The 27,223-nt window shown below is 32.4% G+C and overlaps 1 protein-coding gene across 2 annotated transcripts in view; it reads right to left on the minus strand.

Moving 5' to 3' along the window:
* The window catches only part of LOC118201867 (cell adhesion molecule Dscam1-like), a 476,421-nt gene that overhangs the window by 119,558 nt on the left and 329,640 nt on the right, over nucleotides 1-27,223 (minus strand). For both annotated transcript variants that reach the window (XM_085815870.1, XM_085815871.1), the window contains exons 13-16: nucleotides 26,160-26,333; nucleotides 8,955-9,102; nucleotides 5,250-5,398; nucleotides 4,336-4,470 (exon numbers count right to left, since the gene is read on the minus strand). In XM_085815870.1, the coding sequence (XP_085671996.1) occupies nucleotides 4,336-4,470; nucleotides 5,250-5,398; nucleotides 8,955-9,102; nucleotides 26,160-26,333 (606 nt within the window). The remainder of the gene's footprint in view (nucleotides 1-4,335; nucleotides 4,471-5,249; nucleotides 5,399-8,954; nucleotides 9,103-26,159; nucleotides 26,334-27,223) is intronic.

Genomic DNA, 27,223 nt, shown 5'->3' on the forward strand with positions numbered 1-27,223 from the left:
CTGACTAGGACCACGGTCAACAATAGAAACGGCTAAGTAAGCTCTGGCATGACGTTATAACCTCTGTCTGAACACAACCCTTCCATCCGATGATCGAACAGTGTCATTGCACAGCAGAATAAAATGTGCTCTCCTAGATCAGATTTCAACTGCTTGATAGATCCTTATATGTCATTTTTTTCTGTGATCATACTATTTATGTCAAATTCTAAAAAGTTTCAAAAACACCAATTTAAATCCCAAAAAGTAATTGAAAAAATAGTGTCAATGCACGTATATTGACTTTCATAGATATTTTATTACATAACATGATTAACACTTCTTCTTTTATACTTTCATCACCCGTAAATTTATATTTTCGAAACATTAAATATTTAAAATATTAAAATTACATTTAACTACACATTCTTGAAAGAGAACATGCACAGAAATATTCCTTTCATAAAGAAGATTACACAAATTAACAAAACACAAATGAAAAACTTAAATTTTAAATTAAAAAAATAACAATTATCTTGCAGGGAAATTTTACATAGTATTCTAAAAGTTAAAAAATAAAGAAATACAACGATTGAAAAATACAGATAAATTACAGAAGAGGGAAAAAGAAAAATATATATATATATCTTTATGTTTTAGAAACATGGGTTTTTATCATAAAAGCATTTTTACTAGATTTTCAGTTACAACAGACAATTGCTACATTAGTCATATATCTTAATAATTAATAGATAAGCAAGCATTTCGCTTTTTAGTTTCATTTTCGAATAAATTCACTTAAAACATTTGAAAATGAGACACATAAATTAAAAAGATTCTCATACTTTTGACATACCTTTATTTTTAATGCTGGAAACAGCATAAAACATCTAAATTATGTATCATAAATAGTTATATGATTACACTCAAGTAAACTAAACATTTTATACTAAGTCCATAATTTTAAAGTGTTCTTATAATTTAAATGTGTAACCCTAACTTTGGTTTTAAGGTTTTAAATAGTTCTGAAACAAAAGCTTCAAACATCTAACATTTTTTACAAACATAAAACACTTTAAATTACCTTTATATGCATTCACAATAAATAATAACTAGGTTAGACACATATCTTGATGAATATAATTAAGCGTGGATTAATTTTATGAAACAGAATGAAGGAAGAGATTTACATAACTATTAATAATAAATGCAACATTCAAAAAATGTTAATGCTATTAACGAATATCCAATACACTTTCTTCAGAACTGGAAAAACCTTAGAACAACCAAATTATATTAGAATCAAACTTGACATTAAATTTACATAAATCATACAACTGAACATAGCCCATAAATTTCAAAAGAACCTTATTGATTTAAGCGAAAAACCGCAGCATTCTTTTAAACTCTATAAAAGCTCAAATATCTAAATTTTACCAGAATCATAAAATGCTTTTATAATAATTGAATTTAGATTCGAAATTCCTCATTACCTATATTAAAAATATACCATCATAATCAAGAATAAGGAAGACATTAGTTTTCATATTCCATTTTCAGAAACATTGCATGCATGAATAGAATCATATAAACCAAATCATAACAATAAATATATTATTTGAAAAAGTTTTCATGCCATTAACTAATTTCCGAAACCTTTTTTCAACACCCAAAAAGCCACGAAACACTCATATAATAAAATAAAATTTGTGATTAAATTTACATAAATCATGACTCATCCAATTTGAGAGAACCTTAGTGATTTAAATAAATAACCGCAACATTGCATTAAATGCTGTAAAAGACTTAAATATCCAGATTTACAGAATCATAAAATATTTTTTTACAATAATTATATTTACATTTAAAAATATTCTTAAATGTATTATAAATATACCTTTATGAATATAAAAGACCAAGCAATAAATGTTTTGGCTTCTCTCTCAAAAACCTCATATAGATCAATAAATTCTCATTATTAAATATTGTAATCTATAAATAGACACTTTGGTGGATTTTAATGCCATAAAGTTATAACAAAAGCACTCTTCTCAAAGTGGAAAAAGTTTTCAACATCACGATTTTATAATAATTAAGTTCACATTAACCAAACATTTTAAAGCTTGAAAAGTGTCTCATGACTTACATAAGTGATAGTAGTAATTATTTTTGTTCCTGAAAAGGCGTAAATACGAGATTTTATTTTAAAATATTTTATATTCCAATTATTATGTTTTATAAGTAACATAAATATAAAATAATTTTTAAACATGTCTTACGCAATAAAAATATTTAAATTACTTCATCAAGACTAATTTATGAATCAGACTACCTCATTTTACGTTCCTCTTTATATAAACAGAGCACAAAGAAAAATTTTCAAATTTTTCTTATTTACAATATAGTAAATTCTGTTGAACTGGAGCCATTTTAACCTTACAAAAATCTGAATGCATACTTCCGTTATGAAACCTTTTAAAAAATTGCGATTTTAAACATACCATCCAAACATTAAAAGAAAAATTGCTTCTTCCTGATTCTTCAATTATTTTCAGTTTTCTTTCTTCATTTCTTTCAAGTGACTTAAGTGAAGAATTATTTTTCCGTAATGTTCAAACGTATATTAAGGAAAATCTTTACATTGTTAATGATTATTATACTTTGCATGGAAAATTTCATTGACATCTTTCATCAATACACGCTTCTTCATTCATTTTGAAGTGAGTCTCGGTTATTTCTGTAAAATGCTGATGATGCTTTCCACTCATGCGGATAAAACGTTTCTCATACTTTTAAAATATAATGGTCTGGAAAAGTAAATATGCAATTCATATCAACAACATATTTCTGTTGGGTATTTTAAATCTCCTCGATATCAATATACACATAATTTATTTCAGCTAATGTTCTATAGCAGAACCTTTTGCATCAGTGCTGAACCGAATCATGATAATTGCCTGCAGCGATCTGATGTTATTGCCAAAATCTGTACTCTAGTTTATGTCTGAAATTTGGAGCTACAATTATTTTTGAAGTATTTACTAAAAGTTTTTGAATTACATAAATGGCAGAATATGTCGTCTGAGAAAGAGGAAAAAAAACCTTTGCTTAAACACTACCAAAAGACTGTTGCAACAATCAAATTTTTCCATTGTTCGATCGAACAATAGAATTTTTCAAGATTCTGAATCTTTTATCATCGGTGCAGTAAATGCTCTGCTGTCTTCGCATGTATATGAAGGCTTTTGTTGAGACAGTTCACATTCATAATGTTCCGCCATTTTCTGATAATTCGATATACTCTGCCAATTAATTAATATGATGTTTCATTCCAATAATTGAAGAGCAGGATCATTAGCTAGTGAAATATATTTCCAGCAAAATTCTTATTTTAATTTTCTAAACTCGATATGAACTTTGCCAAATACCTAGAGCAAACTGTAAATTCCATGAAATGTTAGAGCCCTCAAACATTCTATGAGCTAGATGATTTTGAGTTAATGCGTTAATTGGTTTAATTTATTCACAGATAGAGAGCGTTAAGCAATTAAAAAACTTAAACACAGGTAAACTGTAAGTATTTTAACTGTTTAACCTAAATAGTAAAAAGTACTTAAAAATATTAGGACATTTTAACAAAAAAATGCAAGATTTTCTTTAGTAGTTGTGTAATTGTTATAGAATAAGTAAAATATTGCATAATTTCAATTTTGCAATAAACATCATAAACAGATTTCAAATTTGATATTACATTTCATAACTCACTCATATTATATGAAATAACAACTTGAAAAGTGTCATTCTATTAATTTCTAATTTATTCAATTTATATTATACATAAATATAATGAAATTGATTTGAATAATAACTCAAATATTTTAAAAATTATTTATTGCTGTTTTAGGATTTAATTTGATAAAGTTTATATAGTTTTAAATTGTTTATTTATGTTGAATAACCTAGACAAATATATAGCCATTCTTTGATCATTACGTTTAAATATTTAAAAAATTATTTATTAGATTAAAAATTATTTAATTTTATTCGAATAGTTATAACCTTACAGGTCCCGTAATGAATCACTTTGCATGAATACTTTATATTGCAATTTTACTATTTACAAAATATAATTTTTATCTAGCATTTTATTTTATATGATGTATTGTCAAAAATCCTTAACATTGTGAATAAATAACATTATAACATTAAAATGTGACTTTCATATAATTTAATATGAAATTAAAGGCAAAAACGAAATTTCAGCATTAAAAAACAAAAACAAAACAAAACAACAACAACAAAAAAAAAAAAAAAAAAAAAAATAAGAATTCTAATTGAAACAGTTTTTGTACTTACTTTTGCTGGAATTATCGAACTGTACAGTGTACTTTGTTACAGGACTATTGCCACTAAACGTAGAAGACCAATTCAGTACTACGGATCGACTACTTTTTTCTTTGCCAATCAGATCAACTGGTGGTGACGGTGGCTCTATTGTCGGAAAGAAACAATATTCAGTCAGATAATTATATTTCATGCATTAATTTGTAGGACTCTAAACAGGAAAATATTTTGCGTGTAGCAATTAGATTTTCTTTTGTTCAACAGATGGCACCACATGCAACTTAAAATTTGTGGTTATCTTGCGAAAATATATTCAATTTACACGTTACATCATATGTTAATAGTAAATAGCAAATTAAATTTTCAGCTATAATCTCAATGTTAAGACTATAAAAACTATGTTATTAATTTATTTCTATTCGATAAAATTAAAACTAGCTTTAGACTTGAGTTTATCATTTTTGGTTTTTATTTTATTCCAGTAGGAAAAAAGAATATTTCAAGTGTATTTAATAACAAATATCTTCTTTAAAAAAATCTTCTTTAAAAATGTGATTTGTGTATAATTGAAGAGTATATTCAAAGTGTATTTCGATTAAACAATAATAATAGGAAAAGATAATATTTTTCTAATTAGGGGCTAAACATTAATTCTCCAATATGTGTAATTTAGAAAAGTGTATCCCTCAGTTCGCTGTTCCTTTCCTATGCTTCTCAATATTACATCGTATATATTATGAAATGAGTGAAAGTTTTACATAGATAAAATCGCTAAGTTCGATATATTTACTTGTACAAGCAAAAATCAGTTTGTATAATGAATAACCATGGGAGAAGCAAATAAACATATCATTCCTTACACATTATGCTTTTATTATAAGGAAATCAAAATATAGCAGATAAGATTTATAAATAAAAATCTGTACCTTGTACCACCAACTGAATGTTCGTTTCATCGGTTCCAAACTGGTTGGATGCCAAACACGTGTACAGAGCCGAGTCAGACCGGCTGGTATCCTTGATGATGAGCTTTGAAATTGCAGACTGTGCCCCAGATTCTTCTACTGAAGATACTCTAGAATACATTATCACCAGATGTGAGGAATATACAGTGGTGAAATAAATTAAGAGAATTTTCATATTTGATCTACGATCTCCAGAAATACTGGATAGATTTTAGTAAAATTTGATGTGAACATAGGTTGATATAATACAAACAAAATAAACATTCAACAGTTGTAATAGGCACGCATGTTCGTGTTTAACACTCCATGGAAGTCTGAAGGTCTGAAAGAGCGATTGCAGAAGACACAAAAAGCAAAATGGATTGATAGGGGGTATGGGCCCCTTTTACAGCCATACAGATCTCTCAGCGTGTTGTCCTACTAGAAATAAGGCAGTTTATCAGTGCTTGTGGCAATTGGTCCCACTCATTCCGCAACGCTGCTTTCAGTTCCTGGATGATTCTCGGAGGGGGGTTGCGAGTTGCATTTGCCCTTCCTAGAGCGTCCTTGGCATGCTGTATAGGGTTGAGGTCTTTAGACCTGGCTGCCCAATTCATCCGGCGAATATTCTCACTCTCGAGAAAATCATCAACCAGAAGAGCTCTATGTGGTCTCCCGTTATCGTCCCGTAAGATAAACTCTGGGCCCACTGCACTCCGGAAAAGGCGAACATAGGGCTCTAAGACCTCATCCCTATACCTCACACCAGTCACAGAGCCTCTGTCAAAAACGTGGACAGGTGTGCGGCCATCCAACATGATTGCTTGCCCAGACCATTACACCGCCACCGACGTAATTTTTGATTTAGCGGACATTGGAGGGTAGGTAGCGGTTCCCTGGCTCTCTCCATTTGAAAGTACGGCGGGAATCGGTGTTTAGGCTAAACCGGGACTCATTGAGGAACAAAACGGTCGCCCATTGCTCCGTAGTTCAATCACTCTGCTGCCTGCACCATGCTAACCGGACTCTCCTGTCCGTAGACGTGAGCGGGACGCAAACAGTGATCTTCTGGCAAACAACCCTGTCTCATTCAGTTTTTTGGACACAGTCACCCTTGTTACACGGGTTCCTGTGGCTGCTTACAGGTCCCGAGAGAGCTGAGAAGCTCTAACCCCTCTGTTACGCCTCGCTAAAATGGACAAATAGCGATCTTCTGTGGTCGTCGTGGCTCCTGGACGACCTTGCCCAGGATTTCTCTCGATAGATAAGCATCTTGAAACTGTTTCCATAGCTTACACAGGACGCTGGGCGTTAAATTAAATTTCTCTGCATATCTGGACTGCGATTGGCCTGTTTCTAGCCTCCCCACAATTCACCACCTCATTCCATCATCTAAACGTTGATGGTTACTCATTTTTACTGTTCCGATGTGAATTTAAACGGTTGTTGCAAGATAACATCAAGAAATTCACTGACGTGTGCTAGCGAACGCAATTCGTCTTACCCTCCACGCGCTTATAATGCCTGTTTTTCTACTGGCTCCGCCTACACACACGTGTGCGTTCATGTATTTGCCGTACAAGATTTGTATTTGTATTGAGAAGCAGGGGATTTTCTTTCAGTTCAGTTCTTTTCATGCAATTCTATAAAATATGCAAATTATCTTAATTTATTTCACCAGTGTATTTCTGTAGGTATTACTTAACTCTATATCCAAATAATTTTAGTCATTTCCTATGAACATCAAAAAATAATATGTGCAAAATTGTTATTCTCCAATAGATGATAAACGCAGTAGAAGAACCTAAAAAGCATTCAGTTTAATATTGGCAGAATATGCAGCTCTTTTTTTTTTTTTTTTTCCGAGCACCTTTCACTATACAGAAAAACAATGCGCATCCCTCAAAGCTGAGAAAACTGAGAAAGAAAACTATTATCACCTAATGGGCATTGCCATACTAATACATTGCTCTCATCCTTATTTCTTACTTAGGTTAAAAGTGAATTAGTAAGCACTTTCAGCAGGTTTGAAAAGTCTAGTCAACTGAGACATGATTCATACATTTGGTGATGTATATAAATATAAGGTTTAAAAATACATAAATCAAAACTCTAATACTAAATTGCAGTAGTCTCTTACTTCTTCATTTTAAATTTGGTTACTGTCCTTTCTTTATCTTAAAAATAGTAACTGCTTATAATAAATCTTTCTTTAAACTACGTCATTTCAAAATTAATCCGTATCATATGATTCTTGCATAACGCTCATGACCCAGATATTTAAATAAAGCTTCAGCCAACGATAATATAGTAGACTTCGTTTTGAAATTTAATACTAATCAATAAAAATAAGTCTAAAGCAAAACTAACTCATCCCGAATTGGCATTTAATCTTAAACACTTTGAGTTCCTTCTTTCGCTTAGCTATTACAAACATGTTAAACCCTGTTGCTGCTCCTTTCTTCAACTACATTTCCAAAAGGTGCCAAAGTAGATCTTCAAGAACAGGCGCACTTTTAGCTTCAAGTTATTACTGCATATGTCAGTAATAAAAGAAATATTTAACCAGCCTCAAACCTTATATATGTGTATATATATATATATATATATATATATATATAGCTCAGTTTATATGATGGTTTTAAATTTGGCTTACACAAGTGTATTATATTTTTGGTGAATATTTGTAGGAAATTCTTACTTCATCCACCGGATAGGCTTACATTCGATTTGGTTTATTTGATTATGGGAAAACACATTACGGCTATCTGCTAAGAGGAGGAATGAATTCGTGGAGGATATGGGGTGAACCACGAAACCACCAATGCAGCCAACAAGTCGCGGGACTCAAACCTCTGGCTTTCATTCGGAAATGCGGGATAACTTCTCAGTGCATAAAATCATACATAAAATGAATGTGTTTTACGAAAACTGTTTCACTTTCTAAATGTATTTGTAAATGATATATTAATGCATAGCGACAAAATAAACACAGTAGATTTCGACACGACTGCTGTAACTGTCATTTTTGCGATGTAAAAAATGCATTTTTGCAAAGTGCTTTCCTGCATTTACAGATTGTATTACAGATGAATGAACTGTAGCCTCTAAAACCAAGACTAAATAAATTAAAGTAATCATAACCCAGCATTCCATTAACTTTCATTAATAAAAATATAACTCAGAAAAATATAATATTTTTTCTATCGTTTTTTTTCCTCATTCTCATGATCCTTCATGCTATAAATAAAAATTAACTTTGATTTCCTAGACAATGGATATCATCTTTTAGCGTTAGCATATTTTCATTTCTATTTTGATTAAGGACTAGAACTTTTATGCAGAGTAGAATAAAATTTTTAGAGACTTTAACTTCAAATAATACACAATGGAATAAAATAACTTGTTATTTGAGGAGATTATGTGTATATTTAAATGTTTTTGTGTAATTTAAAACATGAAAAAATACAAATTACTTTGAAATATCCTATATAAGCTATTGTAAGATTTATACCATTTTAAAGATGTTTTGAGCACTCTAGATCTTCTACATTCGATAGCTTATCAAAATAATAGTATTTCAGCATAATGGCAGATCAATAGATAACATGCCAGAAGTAGAAAGATTGGACTGAATTGTACTTCTCTGAAACACATGTCAGTTAAAACATTTAGAGAAGATCTTACCGCTTCATCGTTTGTGGATCTAACGGCTGCTTGTCTTTTTCCCACTTGATTCGGATAGGAAGTTCGCCAACAGCTTCACATTTCAGCTCAGCTGCTTTGTTTTTTGGAACAGTATGGCTTATGAACTTGGCTTCGAATTTTGGAGGTGCTGCAAAAAGAAAATTTTCCTTCTTATGAAATCAATTAAAATATCAGCATTGTTTATCAAATAAAGTAATATACTTCTCTGCCTCTCTCTTTCTTTCTATTTTTTGTGTTTGTGTATATATATATATACATATACTCACCGAACCTCCACACAGCCATACCTTGCATAATCCAGATTCACTACAGTCGGTTTGAAAAATTCCAAACAAACTAAATATTGAGCAAAATAAAAAATAAATTCTAAAAAAAAATAATATACAAAAGTACTTCTGCAATGACTGCTTTCCTTTATATGGTCAAGCCTTTTTTTCTGTCATTTTAAAGTAATGTTGTACAATTTAAATTTTTCTGTTGTCCGCCGTAATATATATATATATTAACGTGTAGCATAATTTTTCACCCTTCAACGACATTGCTTTTAAAAAATGTGTTAAACTTTTCTAGGAGCCACAGCTCCTGGTAACTTTTTGGCAAGCTTTCTACAATTTCTCATATCTTTAATTTTGCAGCATATTGCGCAAACAAATTATTTAGACCAAATTGGTCTTACGGTATTGTACTAACTACCTTGCTTGTTAATTATATATATATTCAAATCTGATAATTGAAGTAAATAAAGAAACTGAAGTAAATGACAAGCACAATAAGCTGCGATAGAGAAATAAACTTTAATGCATATAAAAAGTTGTCAGTAAAGCAGCTCAAACTCCAAGATATGTTTCTATAGAAATATATATACAGTATATGTGTGTGAGTATGTAAGTACAACAGTAAAATGGCCACCGGAATATGAAATGAGGGAACGCGAATTAAAAACTGTAAATGTAATACTGGAAAACAGAAAGAAAAACAATTCATTAATAACAGAAATAGGCTATCGTGTGCTGTCTCAGCTCGGGGAAGGATAAACGCGTTACACGGATCAGAGAATCAATCATTACCAATCACGTTTATGAGCATAAAAACTTACCGTTATAAAATTTATTTAAAAACTTGATACATGAACAATGCCAATATAATGTTAATTCATTAACGAGACGATCAGTTCTGAGAATTCACCTGCATCCTATCAAGAGAACACTTAGCGGGGGTTGGAGAAGCGTTACATAATTTTGCAAAATTCATTGAAAATGTCTAAAAAATTTAATGTTAGAAGAATAATTTATTTGGAAGAACTTTATGCCATGATACGTTTTAAAAAATGATGAAATGTAATAAAACTACGATTCAATTAATTTATTAATAAATTTCACTTCTAAATACGTTTGAAAAATTACTTTATGCAACTTTTACATTCCTTGGCGAGTTAAATAAAGACAAAAAATCATTTAGTGACTTAATACAATTTAATCACTAAATCCCGGTTTATCGGACATTTACTGCGTGTACCTTAATAATATTCCCTGTTCAGTTAAGGTATTTAACGTAAGAGTGAGTTAAGTTAGTTGGTTTCTTTTAGCTTTGCATAAACATTGTTAGAGTCATTGGTGGTTATTTGTTATTTTGTTTGTTATTGTTTTTTTTTTCAATATATACCGTTTTTTCATTCTGAAATGTTTCCTGCTAGTAATTCTTCGCTAGTAGTTTTCTTGTTTCCACTATATTTATTTGTGATAGTATATACCAAATTAATACAAAGTTATCTATTTGATGACTAAATTTCTAACAAGTTGACTTAAAATTTTAGATTTCTGCAAGTTGATAGACATTAAAAATTAGAAGATTTCATAAAATAAATACTCAAATAAGATACTGTTATGAAGCGGGCTGCGGATGTACATTTGAAAAGAAAATGTGTAAACATATTTCAATATGAAATGTTTCAGCTTTGTTTTAGTTTGATTAATAATTTTCGGCCATACAAGATAGGATTTATCAATGCTGTCTCACAGACACTTCTGCGACTATGAAACTGTTACTCTGTGTACCGCTGTTTAACTCTGTATTCTTGACATCATGAATGAAGAAAATTACATATGTCATCGGTTCCAAGTTAGGATTTAAAGTACTGATATTAAATGAGACCAACACTTCTTGTATGCATTACAATATCTTTGTTTGATGGAGGAACGCCATCTGCACTCTTGAAAACAACTGCAACTTCATTTTCTTTTGGAACATTGTAACGCCCTCTCTGCTCATCCGTAACAAAACTTTTGCCCTTGAAGTACATATAGATAGAAGCAGCAGTTTCATTACCTTCAAATTTCAGTTTCAGCAGTTTCAACACCAAGAGTTCCTTCAAATGTTTTTCAGCAACTTGTAGGTCTCTGCATATGCATTCACATAACTTAAAACTACATCCGGTTGTGTCAACAGTTCAATGTTCAGAATACCATTTCCAAGTATATTCATTCTCTATCTGAGGGCTTGAACCAAATCTAAAATATATAGCTGGGTATACTGTTTCTGATCAGGGTGAGGTGGATGAAGGTAGTTTGCTCGATGGTATATGGCACCATGAATTCTAAAACAATAGGGACCTAAACCTGTAGGCATATCTATATTGACAGCCAAGGAAGCAAAACTAAGAAGACAGTTATAAGCACATATGTTAGCAAAAAATCTTGAGAAAATTGGTGGTTTACATTCATTAAATTACCCCATTCTTTTGAATACCTTCTTTCGGGTTCTAAGATTTTCCCATTGTGCCAGAAGAGTACGTATCTACCCTGTTCTTTCTGTTGGAAAGAAGAGTCCATTGAAGAGATAGTAGCAAGCTTCCTTTGAACCGGCACTGTGTGGCTCAACATAAGCTTCGAGTCCACATCTTCCTGCAATTTGAAGTGTGCTACGTGAATGTTGTGCGGTACTAATGCGAAGCCTGTCTTTTCGTATAGCCATTGTTTCTTTGGATCAGACTTGTCTGTTATGTGAAGCATTCGTACTTGTGGCACCCTGCTCTAACTCTTCCACTCGAATTTGATGATGATGCTGAGTCCTTTGTCTACTACAAAAATTGTTCTATCTCTTCATTACGCATATTCTGTTGACGTTCCACCTGAGCCTCCTACACGTTTCTGCTTTAGCTTCCTCCCCACGTAAATTTTCTTGGTTATCTTTTTGGTTGCTGAGCCTCCTACTCGTGTCTGCTTCAGTTTCTTGAGCACGCAACATTTCTTGAATTTCTGCTTGTCTGCTCATCCTCCTATTGGTTTCTTCTGAACTTGCTTCAGCACGTAAGTTTTTTTCTTGATGTGCTTGCTTGCTGAGTCTCCTAGCAGTTACTACATCAGTTTCTTAAATACCTCAGTCTCCTAGTGGTTTCTTATTTATTTTAGGTAGCTCGCCGTAACCTTTGTGCTTGAGCTCTTTGCCTTCTTAATGCATATCCCGTGATACCTGTTTTGCGTCTTGGCAATTTGATAAATTAAAAAACAAATAGACCTGCAGTAAAATAATAATTCAACTAAAATCCATTAAATACCTAAAAAGCTTTAAACTGTCCTTAAAAAGAAAATATGTAATAAAAGAAATTTAAATACTTGAAAACAAAATTATTAAAATGCACTGAAAAACTGAAAATAAACGCTCCTGAAACAACCTGAAAACAAAACGCATAAAACATTTCAGTATGAATAATATCAGTTCATTCTTTTCAAACAACATTCAATTGCTAAATAATGTTTTTTCGACAAACCAAGAAAAAAAATTGCATTTCAGATCACGTATGACGTTATGATTTTAATTTGATGCAATATAACAACTTTCTCTTAATATCAATGAAAGAATTAACTTGGCAATAACATATCGTGTCCAATTACTGTAACGTGAAACAAAAAAAAGTTGCCAATAACAGCTATTTATTTAAAATACTGATATTAGACAAATATTTTCGACGTACAATGACGTCACATGCGATCGTTTGCTTTCTTCAACGTCAGAATGTGATATTATATAATAATAACAAATTTAATGTTTGGCAATGTTATTTTTATTTCTTAATTTTATAAAACTTGCAAAGTTTTTACTGGCAAACTCTATGATTTGACAGCGAGCAGGTAACACTTTTCGAAATAGAGCAGATTTTTACCTCCAGGGTGCAAAACTGTTGCCACTCTAAAAAATGAGGGGGGAAATTAGCGTTTTCAGAGTTTTAATTAATATTTCCACTAATTAAAGTCGTACGAAGATGGAAATGGTCAAAATGAATTTTTGGAATCTGGGAGTACCACTCTCGAGATGCCTTTTGTCAAGAGAGACATTCTTTCTTCGCATAATTTCTATTTTGATTTGTTTGTGATCTGAAATTTCACTGCATAAATAAAAATCATATGAAGATCTATAAAAAGAGCGTTTTGGAGAAGAATGTGGTGTTTAGACAAAGAGTACGCACGCTTATAAAGACTATAAGATTTTCGAAGGAAGGAAGTGGAAAAATTGGCGTCAAATGGATTCGAACTGTGGTTCATGCAAATGGTAAGGGCTAGCTGGATGTACTGCGATTTACATAAGAGCATGTACGAACGAATGCAATAATTCTTTATATTCTTCCTTACTAAATGGGCGACTTGAGAGATACGCGAAATCCAGCCATGATAAATTCATGTGATAAGGAGTTATCGTGCACCACATATTCATTAGTTCATCATTTGAGAAATCTTTTATGCCTCCTCTCCTTTGGATTTGAGCCATGTATCTTCTAATTTCTAGCTAAATATACAACCACTTAAGTGACGAGAATATGTGAGAAGAGAGATAATTCTTTATACGTTACTTTTAAAAGTTTTTCAAAATTTATGTATAATTTATGCGCACACATATAGAGAAAAAGAAAGATATGGAGAGAGATTTACAAGAATATATAAAGCATACATTAAAATAAAATTTTCGTATTTTAATCGAGCATTAAGATTTTCCCTCTAAACAAATTCAAAGAACAAACTATACATGTTTACTGATCCTTGCTTAATAAGAAAATAACTGAAACATGAAACTTGCTTCCATTTACAAAAGAAATTCTACTTTGTTCTTCTATTATTAGAATGAGGATAATTCTATTAAGGAGAAAACTTCTGCACTGACAGAACTCTAATGAACAACAATTGGGTATTCATCTTGGTTTTTCTGTCCGTATACTGTAATTAAAGTTCAAAGAATTTTTTTCTCTTTGTTTCCTTTCTGAGCTTCGCTTCTGCTTCTAGACTCGAAATTAAACCTGAAATGAGAAGTATATATTAAGAAATTCCTGAGTAACAGAAAATAAAATACTTCTCACGCATATCTTAAAATTTTATTTCCCTAATGCTCATTTTAAATTCGTGGAAGGGAATCAAAATTCCACTGTTATTTTATTTTACTTATTTATTTATTTTTTATTCGAGGAGGAATTATTATATTTTTTGTATTTACTTTGTAATAAAAAAAGAATTGAATTCAAATTATAATATAGAAAAATGTTCCAATTATTTTAGGAATTTTTCTCGCTTACTTAAATTACTTTTTTAGGAAATGAGATTTTTTATCTTTTTAGATTTTTGATTACTTCGTTCTCTGAAGAATTAAGCCGAGACTTCTGAATATACAGTCTCTATGCTATTTTACACTTACTCAGAAAATTGTTACTATCATATCGCTTTTAATACGCAATAATTGTGATTTTTTGTATCAGTTTTTATTCATACACTGATTTTGTATTTGCGACTTCGCAAGTTATTCAGTTTTCTATTTACTTAACTTTCCGATATGCGCCTGCATAATTTTACCAGTTTACTCAAGATGTACAGTAAAATATGCAGAACTAGAGGATGAAATGAGACAATTTAAGAAGGGATTGAAGAAGTCTAAATGAAGAGGAAACTATTCATGAGTGACCAGAACACGTATTGCAGTTTAAAGGCCTGCGCCAAACAGTCCAGTCACTAAGAAGTGTGAAGACTCAGCTGCTATTCACGTGTTATATCAGACGCCCGGGTTAGAACCACATCCTGTGTAGAACTACGTAAGAATTGACATAACTTTCTTGACATAAAGTGGGAAAAGTCCATATGTAAGAAATAAATTCCCGTGCGTAATGAGTAGATTCAAGTCTTCGTATTTCATCATTCTGCTAACGATGTCGTGGTGATAATGGCAATTTGCTACTGTAAAATATTGGCATAACGAGAGTGTACTTCTAGCCTCTAAAAGGTAAAGTCTCTACTGGACGTTGAAGGAGGAGGTCGAAGGGCTGGTGGGCGGAGCTACGTGGTTCGAAAATGGGTCGAAAGTCCAATAGCAAACTAAGAGAATAAGTAAATCTATTTTAAGAAGTGTGAAAGGACATGCTAGTGGTTCAACCTGGTTGTCCACTGCTTCATCTGGAACCCGAAGCAATTTTACTCTGCCCGCGAATACATTTCAGTTATGTATTTATTTTAAATACAGCGCTTATAGCTTTAAAGTAAAAAAGGAATAGTCTGAGCTCGTGACTATTACTGATGGCAAAAAGATAGAATGAACAGGGGACTTTGTCACTATTTGCTTATATGGCAAGGCCACGCAAACGATACAATATCTTCTCGACCTTGAGTCTAGAAAAGCTTGGACTGGGTTAAGACGGGAAAATACTCACGTTATGTACAACCAAAGGGAATATTTAAATCTCCTTCGGAGAATCAGTAAATTTAGTTTTCCAGCTAACATTCGGTGGAGTTTCAGTTTCGTAATGGTTTCGGGTTTTTTTGTCTGTTGAGTTGGTACTTCGCATAATTTCTTTGAGTCCTTCCGATGATATTTTCCCTGAGTAATTTGTAGAAAAATACGCAGCTACGCAGTTAAAATTCCTACATAGTTGAAGACAAACTAACGTTACATCTTATAAATACCTACTTATCGGAACTTTTGGTTAGATCTGCCTTAAGTCAGAACCTATCGTATCTAACTGGGCATAACATTAGAATGTTACTTTTATACGAGAATTCTTAACACGAAATTCAAGTTGCAATGAAATTAATTTTTAATAAAGAGATTAAACTGCACATGCTATATCAGGGCAAATGGAAAATTTTGTACTTTTGTGATGCTGTGCGCAATAAAATTATATATTTTATTTCTAATAATCCAAAACAAATTGCATATTTTATCTCCAATCTACAAACTTTATCAGATTCAAAACGTCCTCAAGTGGCAAGTCGTAGTAAAGAATAAGGAATTTTGTAATTATTTTCATACAAACATATTTAACTTTTTTACGTATGTGTCAAAGAAAAATTTAATAAATAAAGGAGGAGACTGGGTTGTCATTATTTTTCTCAATTTTGTAGCATTTGTAATGTCGTCATAATTTATTTATTTCATTTTAAACCAAAAGTAAGTCATTTGGTAGTTAAACTATTGAATTAAACACTTAATAATTTGAATTATTTGAAATTAATATTAACTTGGAAATTTAACATTTAACAAGTAATATATTTGAACTAAAAATGTAGTCAACAGAAAGTCCTTGTAGTTCTTTTATCGTTTAGATTTCAGATAGAAAACAAATTTGAATTTTTGAGACTATTAATATGTTTAGTGTTTATCTAATTTCTGGTAAGCATCCAATCAATGAAATTTAAAGTGTCGTTAAATAATATTTATTTTAGACTAGAAGAGAAACACGCTAATGTGACAATCAAAATCGTAAAAACAACCTTGTATTTAGCGTAAGTATAATGAAACAGTCAATCGATTTCGAGGGCAGCTAAAGGTCCCTCCTCATCAGGAGAAAGAAATATCTAGAAAGAAGAAAATAAAGGAGAAGGAGTCTCAGAAACACAGAAACACGTGGTCCGTATCAGCACTGCACGTGGTTATAACTGGATTTTTAATCAGAGTTCCACTGGCTGTCTACTTTTACTGAGCCATGCTATCTGATCAAGCATAAAGGACAAGAAAAATTAGCGAAGTTAAAATAGGGAACGAGGGGCAACTGCACCATCACGCTACAAATCTGAACTTCAAATAATGGAAAGCAACCACTGAACGGATTTTTATACCCTATGGTAGTACCAAACGCGAGGAGGTAACGCCATCTATCGGAAAAAATAACTGAATTAAGATAGTAGAATTTTAAAGGCATTAGGAAGGACTGGATTGGACTTCAAATCATTAACTAAACCTGCTAAATCTTTGTGAATGTGAAACGCCTCATGAAAATCCAATTCACCTATGGAAGATGCCTTTTGGATAATTTTTGCAGACCCAAAGTCAAAATTATGGTTAAATGTCCAACTATGATACGCTATTGAAGACTTGTTAATTTCGCCTTTTCTGACATAAGATTCATGTTCCTTGATACGAAACTTCAACGCTCTTTTTGTTTGGCCAATATATCTTAAACCACATTGACAGGATATACTATAAATTCCCCAAGAATTCAAGACAGAGACGCAATCATTTAGAATCGAAGGGTGCCTCGCGTTTCGTACTACCAGAGGGTATAAAAATCCGTTCAGTGGTTGCTTTCCATTATTTGAAGTTCAGATTTGTAGCGTGATGGTGCAGTTGCCCCTCGCTCCCTATTTTAACTTCGCTAATTTTTCTTGTCCTTTATGCTTGATCAGATAGCCTGGCTCAGTAAAAGTAGGCGGCCAGTGCAACTCTGATTAAAATTCCAGTTATAACCACGTGCAGTGCTGATAAGGACCACGTGTTTCTGTGTTTCTGAGACTCCTTCTCCTTTATTTTCTTCTTTCTAGATATTTCTTTCTTCTGATGAGGAGGGACCTTTAGCTGCCCTCGAAACCGATTAAGTGTTTCATTATACTTACGCTAAACACAAGGTTTTTTCTACGATTTTGATTATTTATTTCGTTAAGAAAAAATTATGGTTCTTTCATCTGATTTAAGATCGTGTATTCTCTCTGCATTTAGTTTGGGTTTGTGACCAGTGCTCTACACTACGGAAGTTAAAACCACTCCAGTAATGTATCCGCCTGACATTTACAAAAGTCGTAACATTCAAGACTAGTGTCAGAAGACCTCAACGATTGTGCACAAAGTGTATTTTACCGCTCTGATCAGTATCAGACCTGAATCAGTATAATGGTTAGCCCTGTTGGCGATCATTTTTGGCGCCCAGTTTCGAATTTCAGGAAAGCTTATATATTTACAGCTTTACAGTGTCTGAAGAGAAAGTGAATACTTAAAGTACACGAAAGTCAGAAGTCCTTTTCGATAGGTTTGGTTATCACCAAAAACGTTGGCGGTAGGGAAAGAGGAGTTATAGACCCTCGAACCGCCTTCCGGAGTGTTCTTCCTCAAAACGGGAGGGGAGCTGCACAGTTAGTATGGTGAGACAATACTTGTACAACCTATAGTGATATTCAAGTATCTCTTCCACTTATACCCGTCTCTGTGTATCTTATACAGACTTATCAGAAGAGCTGGAATGTGGGTGCTAAGTTCTCCTCCGTTCAAGGGCAGAAATGACTAGCTTATCATTGTATCAACGGATGGTGCTAGGGAGAGATCTTAAAGATGTTATCGTCTGTGAGGTAGATGGCAGCAATGTTAATTGGAAATGGACATTTACCTGGACTTGCCTACTGCAGGGAGAAAATTCCAAGAATTGCTAGAAAATTCGAAACCGGATAAAGATTTTGAGAAATTTGATTAAAACAGATAAGGATTTAATAAAAGAAAAATAATATTTCCTCAGTTATTTAGTCTATAATTTTTGTGATAGAATTATTTCCAAATCGGTTTCAATTCGTATGGAAGACAATACAAAATATTCCATAGCAAATTCTACTTATACATGGAATATACAGTACTTATTTTCACCACACGTGTTTGTTTTTTTTTTTCGCTAATTATTTCTTGAAAAAGAAATTGAAATCCTTGAAAAAGAAATAATTAGCCAGCTAAAGTTGTCAAATACTTCTGCTAGGCTCAAAATTTTCAAGCGATCCCTTGTTTGAAAATTTCTAAGATAATGCAAAGCTTCTGTTTAATTCTAGGATATCGATTTAAAGCTGCTTAAAAGCTTTTAGGGCGAAAATTGATATCTAAACCAGAGAGGTTAAAAGGTTTTACGTAATTTATTTGAATATTCCCAGAACACTATGGTATCCTAATCTCCAAAAATATATGAAACGCGATAAAGCGGAGTAAATACATTTTAGGATAAATGCTTAGAAAGAAGCTTTTAAGATCGTAATCTGAGAGCAAATATCTAAGCTATGTTTCGCAATGCAAATTGGTTTTGTTGACTTAAAATTGTGTGAACATAAGACAGTCAAACTAAACTAAACACATTTTTCTTAAATGTCATTTTCTGTCTTTATGTAGCTAATTATAGCTAATTATATATACACACACACACATATATATATTTAATATTACGCACATTCTCCCTTCTTCAATCAATTTAGAGAAAAAGTTTTCTTAGATTTTAAAATGGATTTTGTCTACGTAATTATTGTTTTATTCTTACTAACCAAGACAAAACCACACAAATTACCTATCAAGGTCATGCTGAAAATTTCCTTTGTAATTGTCAAAATTTATGTCAGCCCAATTCAAGAATCAACTGATCACAGCGAAGCAAATACGAACTGACATTCAGTGTATGATTTTGTTGAGTGAACTGCATATTCACCTTCACTAATTATTTATGGATGATTACAGGCTTACGGAGTTGTTGAGACGGCAGTAATAACGGGAGACATTGAAGTTACATGGAAGTAGGAATGAAGATATCTTATAATCTAACGTTAATATTACTATATAGTCCTATTGGAATGCAGATTTCTTTTAAAGAAATAAAATCCTGATATATAATTACTTATAAGAACTTAGGGATAGTTGCTACACAGTTCTTTGATATTCTAGCTCTCAAGGAACTCTAATTTAACTAGTATATTACAAAATAATTAAATTATTCCCATAATTTTCTCTCTCTCGATTTTGGGGCGATAAGGTTAGTTAAAAAAGATGAAAAATATTCGAGAAAAAACTATATGTCTGTTACTCTCTCTCTGTATATATATATATCTTTTGTATATATATTTAGTCTCTCTCTCTCTCTCTATATATAGTCTATATATAATATATATATAGTCTATATATATGTATTTAGTCTCTCTTTCTCTCTCTCTCTATATATATATAGAAAGAGAGAGATAAAGATAGATATATATATATACATATCGTTTTTCCTCGAATATTTTCCCTCTTTTTTTACTAACTTTATAGCCCCAAAATCGAGAGGGAGAAAATTATGGGAATAATTTAATTATTTTGTAATATGCTAGTTAAATTAGCGTTCCTTGAGAGCTAGAATATCAAAAAACTGTGTAGCAACTATTCCTTGCGTTCTTATAAGTAATCGTGTCAGTAATTTTTGCTACATTCACGAAAAAGCAGTGAGCGTGAAGTAAATAAAAATGATATTAAATAAATACCCATTGCAGAAGATGTAATTCTGTTTTGGGGGGAGGAGGAGGGATGCTTGAAAGCTTCTGCTTAATTTTTGCTACTTTGTATTATATTTTGCGTTATAAATGAATTTAAATATTTCAAAAACCTTTATTTGGTGATTGTTAAAGTTTATTATTAAAAAATAGATGTAAAAGGAATGTAGATATTTAAGGCAGAAAAAAATTAAGGAAACGTTTTATGTTCGCTTATTATGGTCGTAAAAGTGCCCATTAAGACTGATTTCCTAAGTAATTCCCATTATTTGTACATTATTTGTACACTATTTGCATTTCCATCATTTAAATACCTTAAATTGTATACGTTTATGTTTCAATAAAGTCAACTAAATAAAAAAAGAAAAAAATATTTATTATGACGTTACAAAAACGAATATATTATTAAAATGCTTAGAAAAATTTAGAAGAACAGTTTTAATTTAATCATATCTGTACGATAGCAATAACAGATATAAACTCTTTCAGGCGTTGCTGGAAATGGGAATACCTGAAAAGTCAGTGACTCTGATAAAGATAGGAGAGTAAAATGTAGAGTAAAACTGGAAACTGAATTATCAGATTTCTTTTGCACTGAAAAAGAGGCTAAAACAAAGAGATTCACTTTCCCGCTAGGTGTTTAATATTGTACTTGTAAAAGCAATAAGAGACTCGGACATATAGACACAAAAGTCTATGCTCATAAAATCTGTGCCGTCGGAAAGAACAGAAGAAACGCAGCTGTGGTAAGCTGCAGCATTCTAATGCATGAGCACCTATTACACGCATCGGTTTTGACATCCTGGGACCTCTACCACCAACTGCTGATGGCAACAAATACTACATTCTCGTTGTCATTGATTACCTTACCAAGTGGTTTGAAGCGTATCCCATTCATGCAAGAGGCTGTCACGGTAGTAGAGGTAATGATACAACATTTCCTGGTTCTCAGTGCCTCTTGAGTTAAATTTCGATCAAGGAAGAAATTTCATCTAAGCCGCTCGGCATCAGCAAAACTCAGCAAACACCGTTATATCTCCAGTCAGATGGCATGGTAGAGAACTTTATCGAACTATCCTTAATAAACTCTCTTTGGTGATTTAAAAAGATTAAAAAAAATGACTAGGGAAATCTGTTATCTCTTGCTTTTACTGGCCTATCACGGTGCTGTCCACGAGACTACCGGCTATTCCCCCATCCGAGATGATCTTCGGTCGTGACCTTCGTCAACCTTCTGATCTCCTGTTCGGTCGCCCTTCGGCTGCGCCTTCATCGCTTGAGGCTCCAGGTATGTTTTGAAGTGATGCACAGCTTTGTACAGGAGCGAGTCAGCTTTATTATGCGTATGTATGCGAGATACATACATACGTACGTACATATACATATTTACAGACGCCATGGAAAAAAAAATTCTGAATCCACTTTAAGTCAGTTTTATAATTCGTTTGAGGAAATAGAGTCCTTTATTCTGTCCTTACGTACAGATGCCACGCCATAACATTGTTAAATTGCGTTTGATAGCGGTCAAAATGGATATTTTCGTTGAAACATGATACCCGGAATTTTTCTTGATTACAACACTTCAGTTACGTTTTAAGCTATTTCTCCCGCCTTCTTAGCGACCCTTCGTGGTGTAATGGTCTGCACGCTCAACGCATAATTGAGAGATTCGCGGTTCGATTCCCGGCGAAGACGTTGCTAATTTGTCATCTTGCCTGCTTCCAAAAAAGTACCTAATGTCTCTTCATACAAGGAACTAAAAAGCATTCGCGTTTAAACATCCGTGATTTAAAGAGCCAGGCAGTTTGCGTTTCAGAAAAATGCATGCAGTTTTATACAAATATATAGTTACGCATGATAGAAGAGGTAACTAAATAGCATATCTGTCTACATGTATTTGACTATTTCCATTTTGATCGCAAATTTCCATTTTGATCGCTATCGAATGCAGAATATTTAAGGATATTTTTGCCAGACATCTGTACGTAAGGACAGAGTAAAGGACTCTTTTTCCCCAAACGAATTATAAAATTGATTTGGAATTATAAAATGGATTCAGAAGAGACTTTTTTCGTGGCGTCTGTACGTACGTACTTATGTGCTTATCTCGCATAACTCAAAAAAGAGTAGACTCAGAGAGATTGAAATTTTGTATATAGAACTGCTATAGCATGTAGTTATACACCTTCCTTTTTGGAGCAATCGGCGGCACCAAAAATGTATATATATATGTACCCACTCTGTTACTAGGCTCTGTGAGCTCATTTTTTTTTTATTCTTATGTATCGATAAATTGTGCATTTTTTGCTTTAAAAACCATTGAATTATGTTGTTCTTATCTTCCGGTTAAGGGTTTTATTAATCTGCATGGGATAGTTGTAGAATTATCAACAATTTAAAAGTTGTTTAAGTGTGGCTAAGCCTATTTTTTAGCATAGCAACCATATTTGTTTACATTTGAAATTTAGCATAATAGTGAATTAAGTTTTTATGCACCTTCAAGTATCATTTTGCCGAGTGGGACCAAAAGAATATTTTAGTTTTTTGCACAGAAAAATCTGTCTTCTTGCCTGATGGCCGAATTGCTTGTTTTTGCGTAGAAACTGAAATTTTGATTGTAGAATTTGTATTTTTATTGTTTTAATTGTATTTGGTGTTTTATGTTTTTCTACATCTTTTAATTTTTATGGGACTTATTTTGAGATTTTATGTATTTTTACCTTGCCAATATATAAAATGACAACTGAATTAATCGAATGTAAAATGACAACCGAATCAATCGAATGAGAGATACTAATGAAATTCGAGGAAGTATAAATTAAATGCCGGAAAAATGCGTAAATTTAATATTCCGTACATGGAAATCATGTCATGTACACATCAGATTTTGAATTTTATATTTTATGAAAATAACGCGTTTATAAGATTTCAAGGCTATTTCATTTTCCAATTAAGGTTTTACAAAAATGGAATTTGTTTGTTTGCATGTACGATTTTTCTGAGCTTTTTCTATAGAAATTCAAAAATTTTGACTAATTGTATGGATAAGAATTATGTGTTTCAAGAAACTATGTTTAAGTATTATCTACAAATATTGCTTTTTTATAAAATGCTGCGAGCAACACATATTAGAATATTATGCAGATGGCAAAATAGGTATTTTATTTAAAATAACTGGATTATAAAATAAATGTATCAAATGTATTATTAAGGATACCGAGAAATAAGTATACAAAATTTCACTATCATAAACCAGTTTTAAACAGCTTTAAAATGTCTTATTACATGGGTGTAAAATGTATTTTGGCTATATTTTGACATTTTAAGGGTTCTTGATTCCCTAAGGTATTTATCATTCTTTACACGTTAACATATGCATAATATAAATAATTTATTAAAATTGTACATGTGAAACAGAATAGCTTAAAATTTCGTAAAGTAGATTAATTACAAATTACTATTACAGGACAGGAAAGAATGTTTCTTGTGTGCAAGTGTCGCTATGTTTCAATTTGTGCACAAATGTCATGCGCGCAAATGCCACTAAACTGATAAAAATGCGCCACATTAAATTTTGTCTCCCGGATTATTCCAGATCAAAATTAAGACTGAACTAGGTAAATATCATACTTTCACCACCGATACTCCACGTCAATGGCGAACAAAAGGTAGAAATCCATGGGCTCAATTACTCTGAAATAGGCACTTCAAGGTTGCATTGCCACATCCCTCATTTACGATTGTAACGTATATGATATCACCGCATAGAGGATATTAAGATATTGCGGATAATTAGTGGATTCGATCGTTTGCCACAGTAGCAGTTACCTCAATTACGATGCTAGGAAAAGTAATTTTGGTTTTTCTCTGTCATGTAATTGCCTAACACACAAAGGCACGACCTTGTTATTTTTTGATGAAAGACCATGGAGTATTTCAAGGAAACCATCTACCTGTTGAAACAATAAAATCGATATATTGCTGAAGATTTATTTTCAATTGGGGGGGGGGAGAAACATCTAAAGATTGGATTTTTTTAAACTAGAATTTTGAATAACGTCTTTAGGCTTCGTTCGCAATTTAAGCAGTTTAACCAGCACGGGCATCCTAAACATCAGAGTCGTGTTTACATGGTAAACATCTAGGTAATTGTACAAATGCGATCTTATATGTATTTTATACTCTTCTTTATTCCACAGAATTCTAAATTTGCACTGCAGTTTTAATTTTTATTGATGATTTCTACTGAAAATACAGTTTTGAAAGGGATTCTATTGAGGAGGGCCTATATATCCTAATTTGCGGAAGCTCCCGAGGTTACAAAAATCGGCCCTGAAAATAACTATAAGAAAATCAAAAGCATTATCGTCTTCTTCAACTTCAATTAAACAAAAAACAAGCGCAAAGCCAGAAGTTACAGTTTCAACATGACCACTTCATTCAACTGCAAATAAATAAAAGACAATTATAACAAAAACTGAAGTCTCAACAGTATGGCTTCCTTCATTTACAACTAAGAGAAAGTTAAAAAAACGGAAATTACGATTTCAATTTTATTGCTTTTCGCAGCTGCAAATAAATTAAAGACAAATGCAACAAAGAAGACAGGAATCATAAAGTGAAGTCAGTTGTAACTGAATTACTGAAAGTTCGTTTTTAAAATGTAATTTACGTCAATAAAAGTTAGTATTCTTATAAATTTTTCCATGATTTCCTGAAACTTCTTTTTATTATAATTCCACTAAAATAGTAAAACGCTTGAGAGCACAGTTAGAACTTGTGAAGAAATGTGCTCTGACTTCAAAAGCTAACTCTGGAGAAAATATTTGAGTTTAAATTCGGTTTCATCGAGAATAAGCTTAAAACGATATATATATATATAGAGAGAGAGAGAGAGAGAGAGAGCTGGTAAAGATCCTTACCTTACATTTAAATTTTAAAAGCAAAATAATACATAACTATAGCAAAATTAACTTGGGGAAAATAATACACTTCTTAGATCTTTCATCAACTTCTGACAACAACGATTATCCACAGAAAAGCTGAGAATTAATCAGGAAAGGACCCTCTTTTAGTTTTCCTGCAAATCACATATAAATAATAATACAATAAGTAATTTTAAATTTACAATAAAGAATTTTTAAAGTTTCCCCCCCCCCACCCTGCATGGTTACATGCTTAGTTTCTTGCATAGGCGTATATGTGCATATGAATATGCGCATGAACATGAAAACACATGCGTATGTAATCTTCCAATTTCTATATTCAGAATGTAAAGCTTAACCGAAATTGTGTAAATGCGAAAACATTAAACTATTACCAAAAATTTTCCACATTTAAGAGCAACTACATCATGAATGCAGCTATGCAAGACATATGTATATACTTATTTTGTAACTAAAATAAAATTTACTACAAACTATTCTAGCAAACAGTGCTAGCCATAACATATATACATTCTGTGTTTCTTGGATAATCCTCAATATGGCCCTTCCATTTTCATGGTCAGAATCTTAAGCAATTCATTCTTGACTTGCCCTATGTGCTAACCTCCCCTCATCCCCCCCGAAATGAAAGAGGTCCCATTCGTCAGAGTCCGAGTAAATACCCTGGATAAAATGATCCCGGGGGTTGTACAAAGAAGAAATTGGACCGGAAATTATTTATGTGGTGAACATACTATGGATAGTGAGATGAATGACTTTGCTTAGTCCGGCACCAATTCCATTAGATGCCTGGCATAAATAATGACCTCCGTCGATTTCGGACACTTCTTGCAACGTCAGGGATCCATTGTCGTACACCTGCCTTCGATAGCTGGATAGAACGTCACGGAAATCTGTCGCTTGTGTTCCTAAGGGAAAAAGTACTTATTACAAAAATATAACAGAAAGTGAGTTGTTAAAATGAAAAACTGTGAAATGTTTTCACATATTTTGTGGGACCATTGCAGCATATTTCAAACTTTAAAAAAAAATTTCGGGCATGAATATCCTTTAGTGAAATATTTCGAGCTAAGCAAATTTATTCATTTTTTTTCCTCCTCTTCATATTCTTAACTTCTATTTATTCTAGTATTTCGAAAATAGATTTTTATATTTCTTTCTCAATACCATTTGCGTGTATTGCTTTCGGAATCAAAATATATGAAATTATTTAACTTTCGGATTCAGTTACTAAAATTCTCAATCGACTGCTTCACCTGTAAACGATCCTATTTCGTTTAAATTGTCAACTTTGAATGCAAGTTCACTCTGAGTCAATTTTCTCTTGCTCCTGCTGGAAACCACTACTAGGATACATGCAAACCGCTCAAAAATTCCGTGGTGCCTCCTATCCTTGATGCTTTAAGGACGTGCTTATTTTGTTTGATGGTTAATCCAGGTCTGCGGGCACCATAAATCAACTTTTGAGCAATCATGTTCCAGTTCAACTGAAGTACATGGCGATAAACTACTCCATCTATCAAAATAAATAAATCAGTTATAGCTTTTGTGACTATTACCTTATAAGGTATTTCTCCCGCATTCTTAGCATGCCTTCCTGGTGTAGTGGTCAGCAAGCTCGGCGGGTATTCGAGAGATCCGTGGTTCGAGTCACGGCGAGGGCATTGCTCATTTTTCCCGACTTTCGAAATAACCTAATGTTTCTACAGCAACAATTTTGTAACGCCCTTCATTATTTAATATTATGATTTCCTTTTTCGAATTTAATATGCCTAAAATTTTAATTTTTCCGCAGGGT

Source organism: Stegodyphus dumicola, chromosome 4 (assembly GCF_044657685.1).
Source record: "Stegodyphus dumicola isolate Sdum_Otavi_A_Nest chromosome 4, ASM4465768v1".
Taxonomy (NCBI): Eukaryota; Metazoa; Arthropoda; class Arachnida; order Araneae; family Eresidae; genus Stegodyphus; species Stegodyphus dumicola.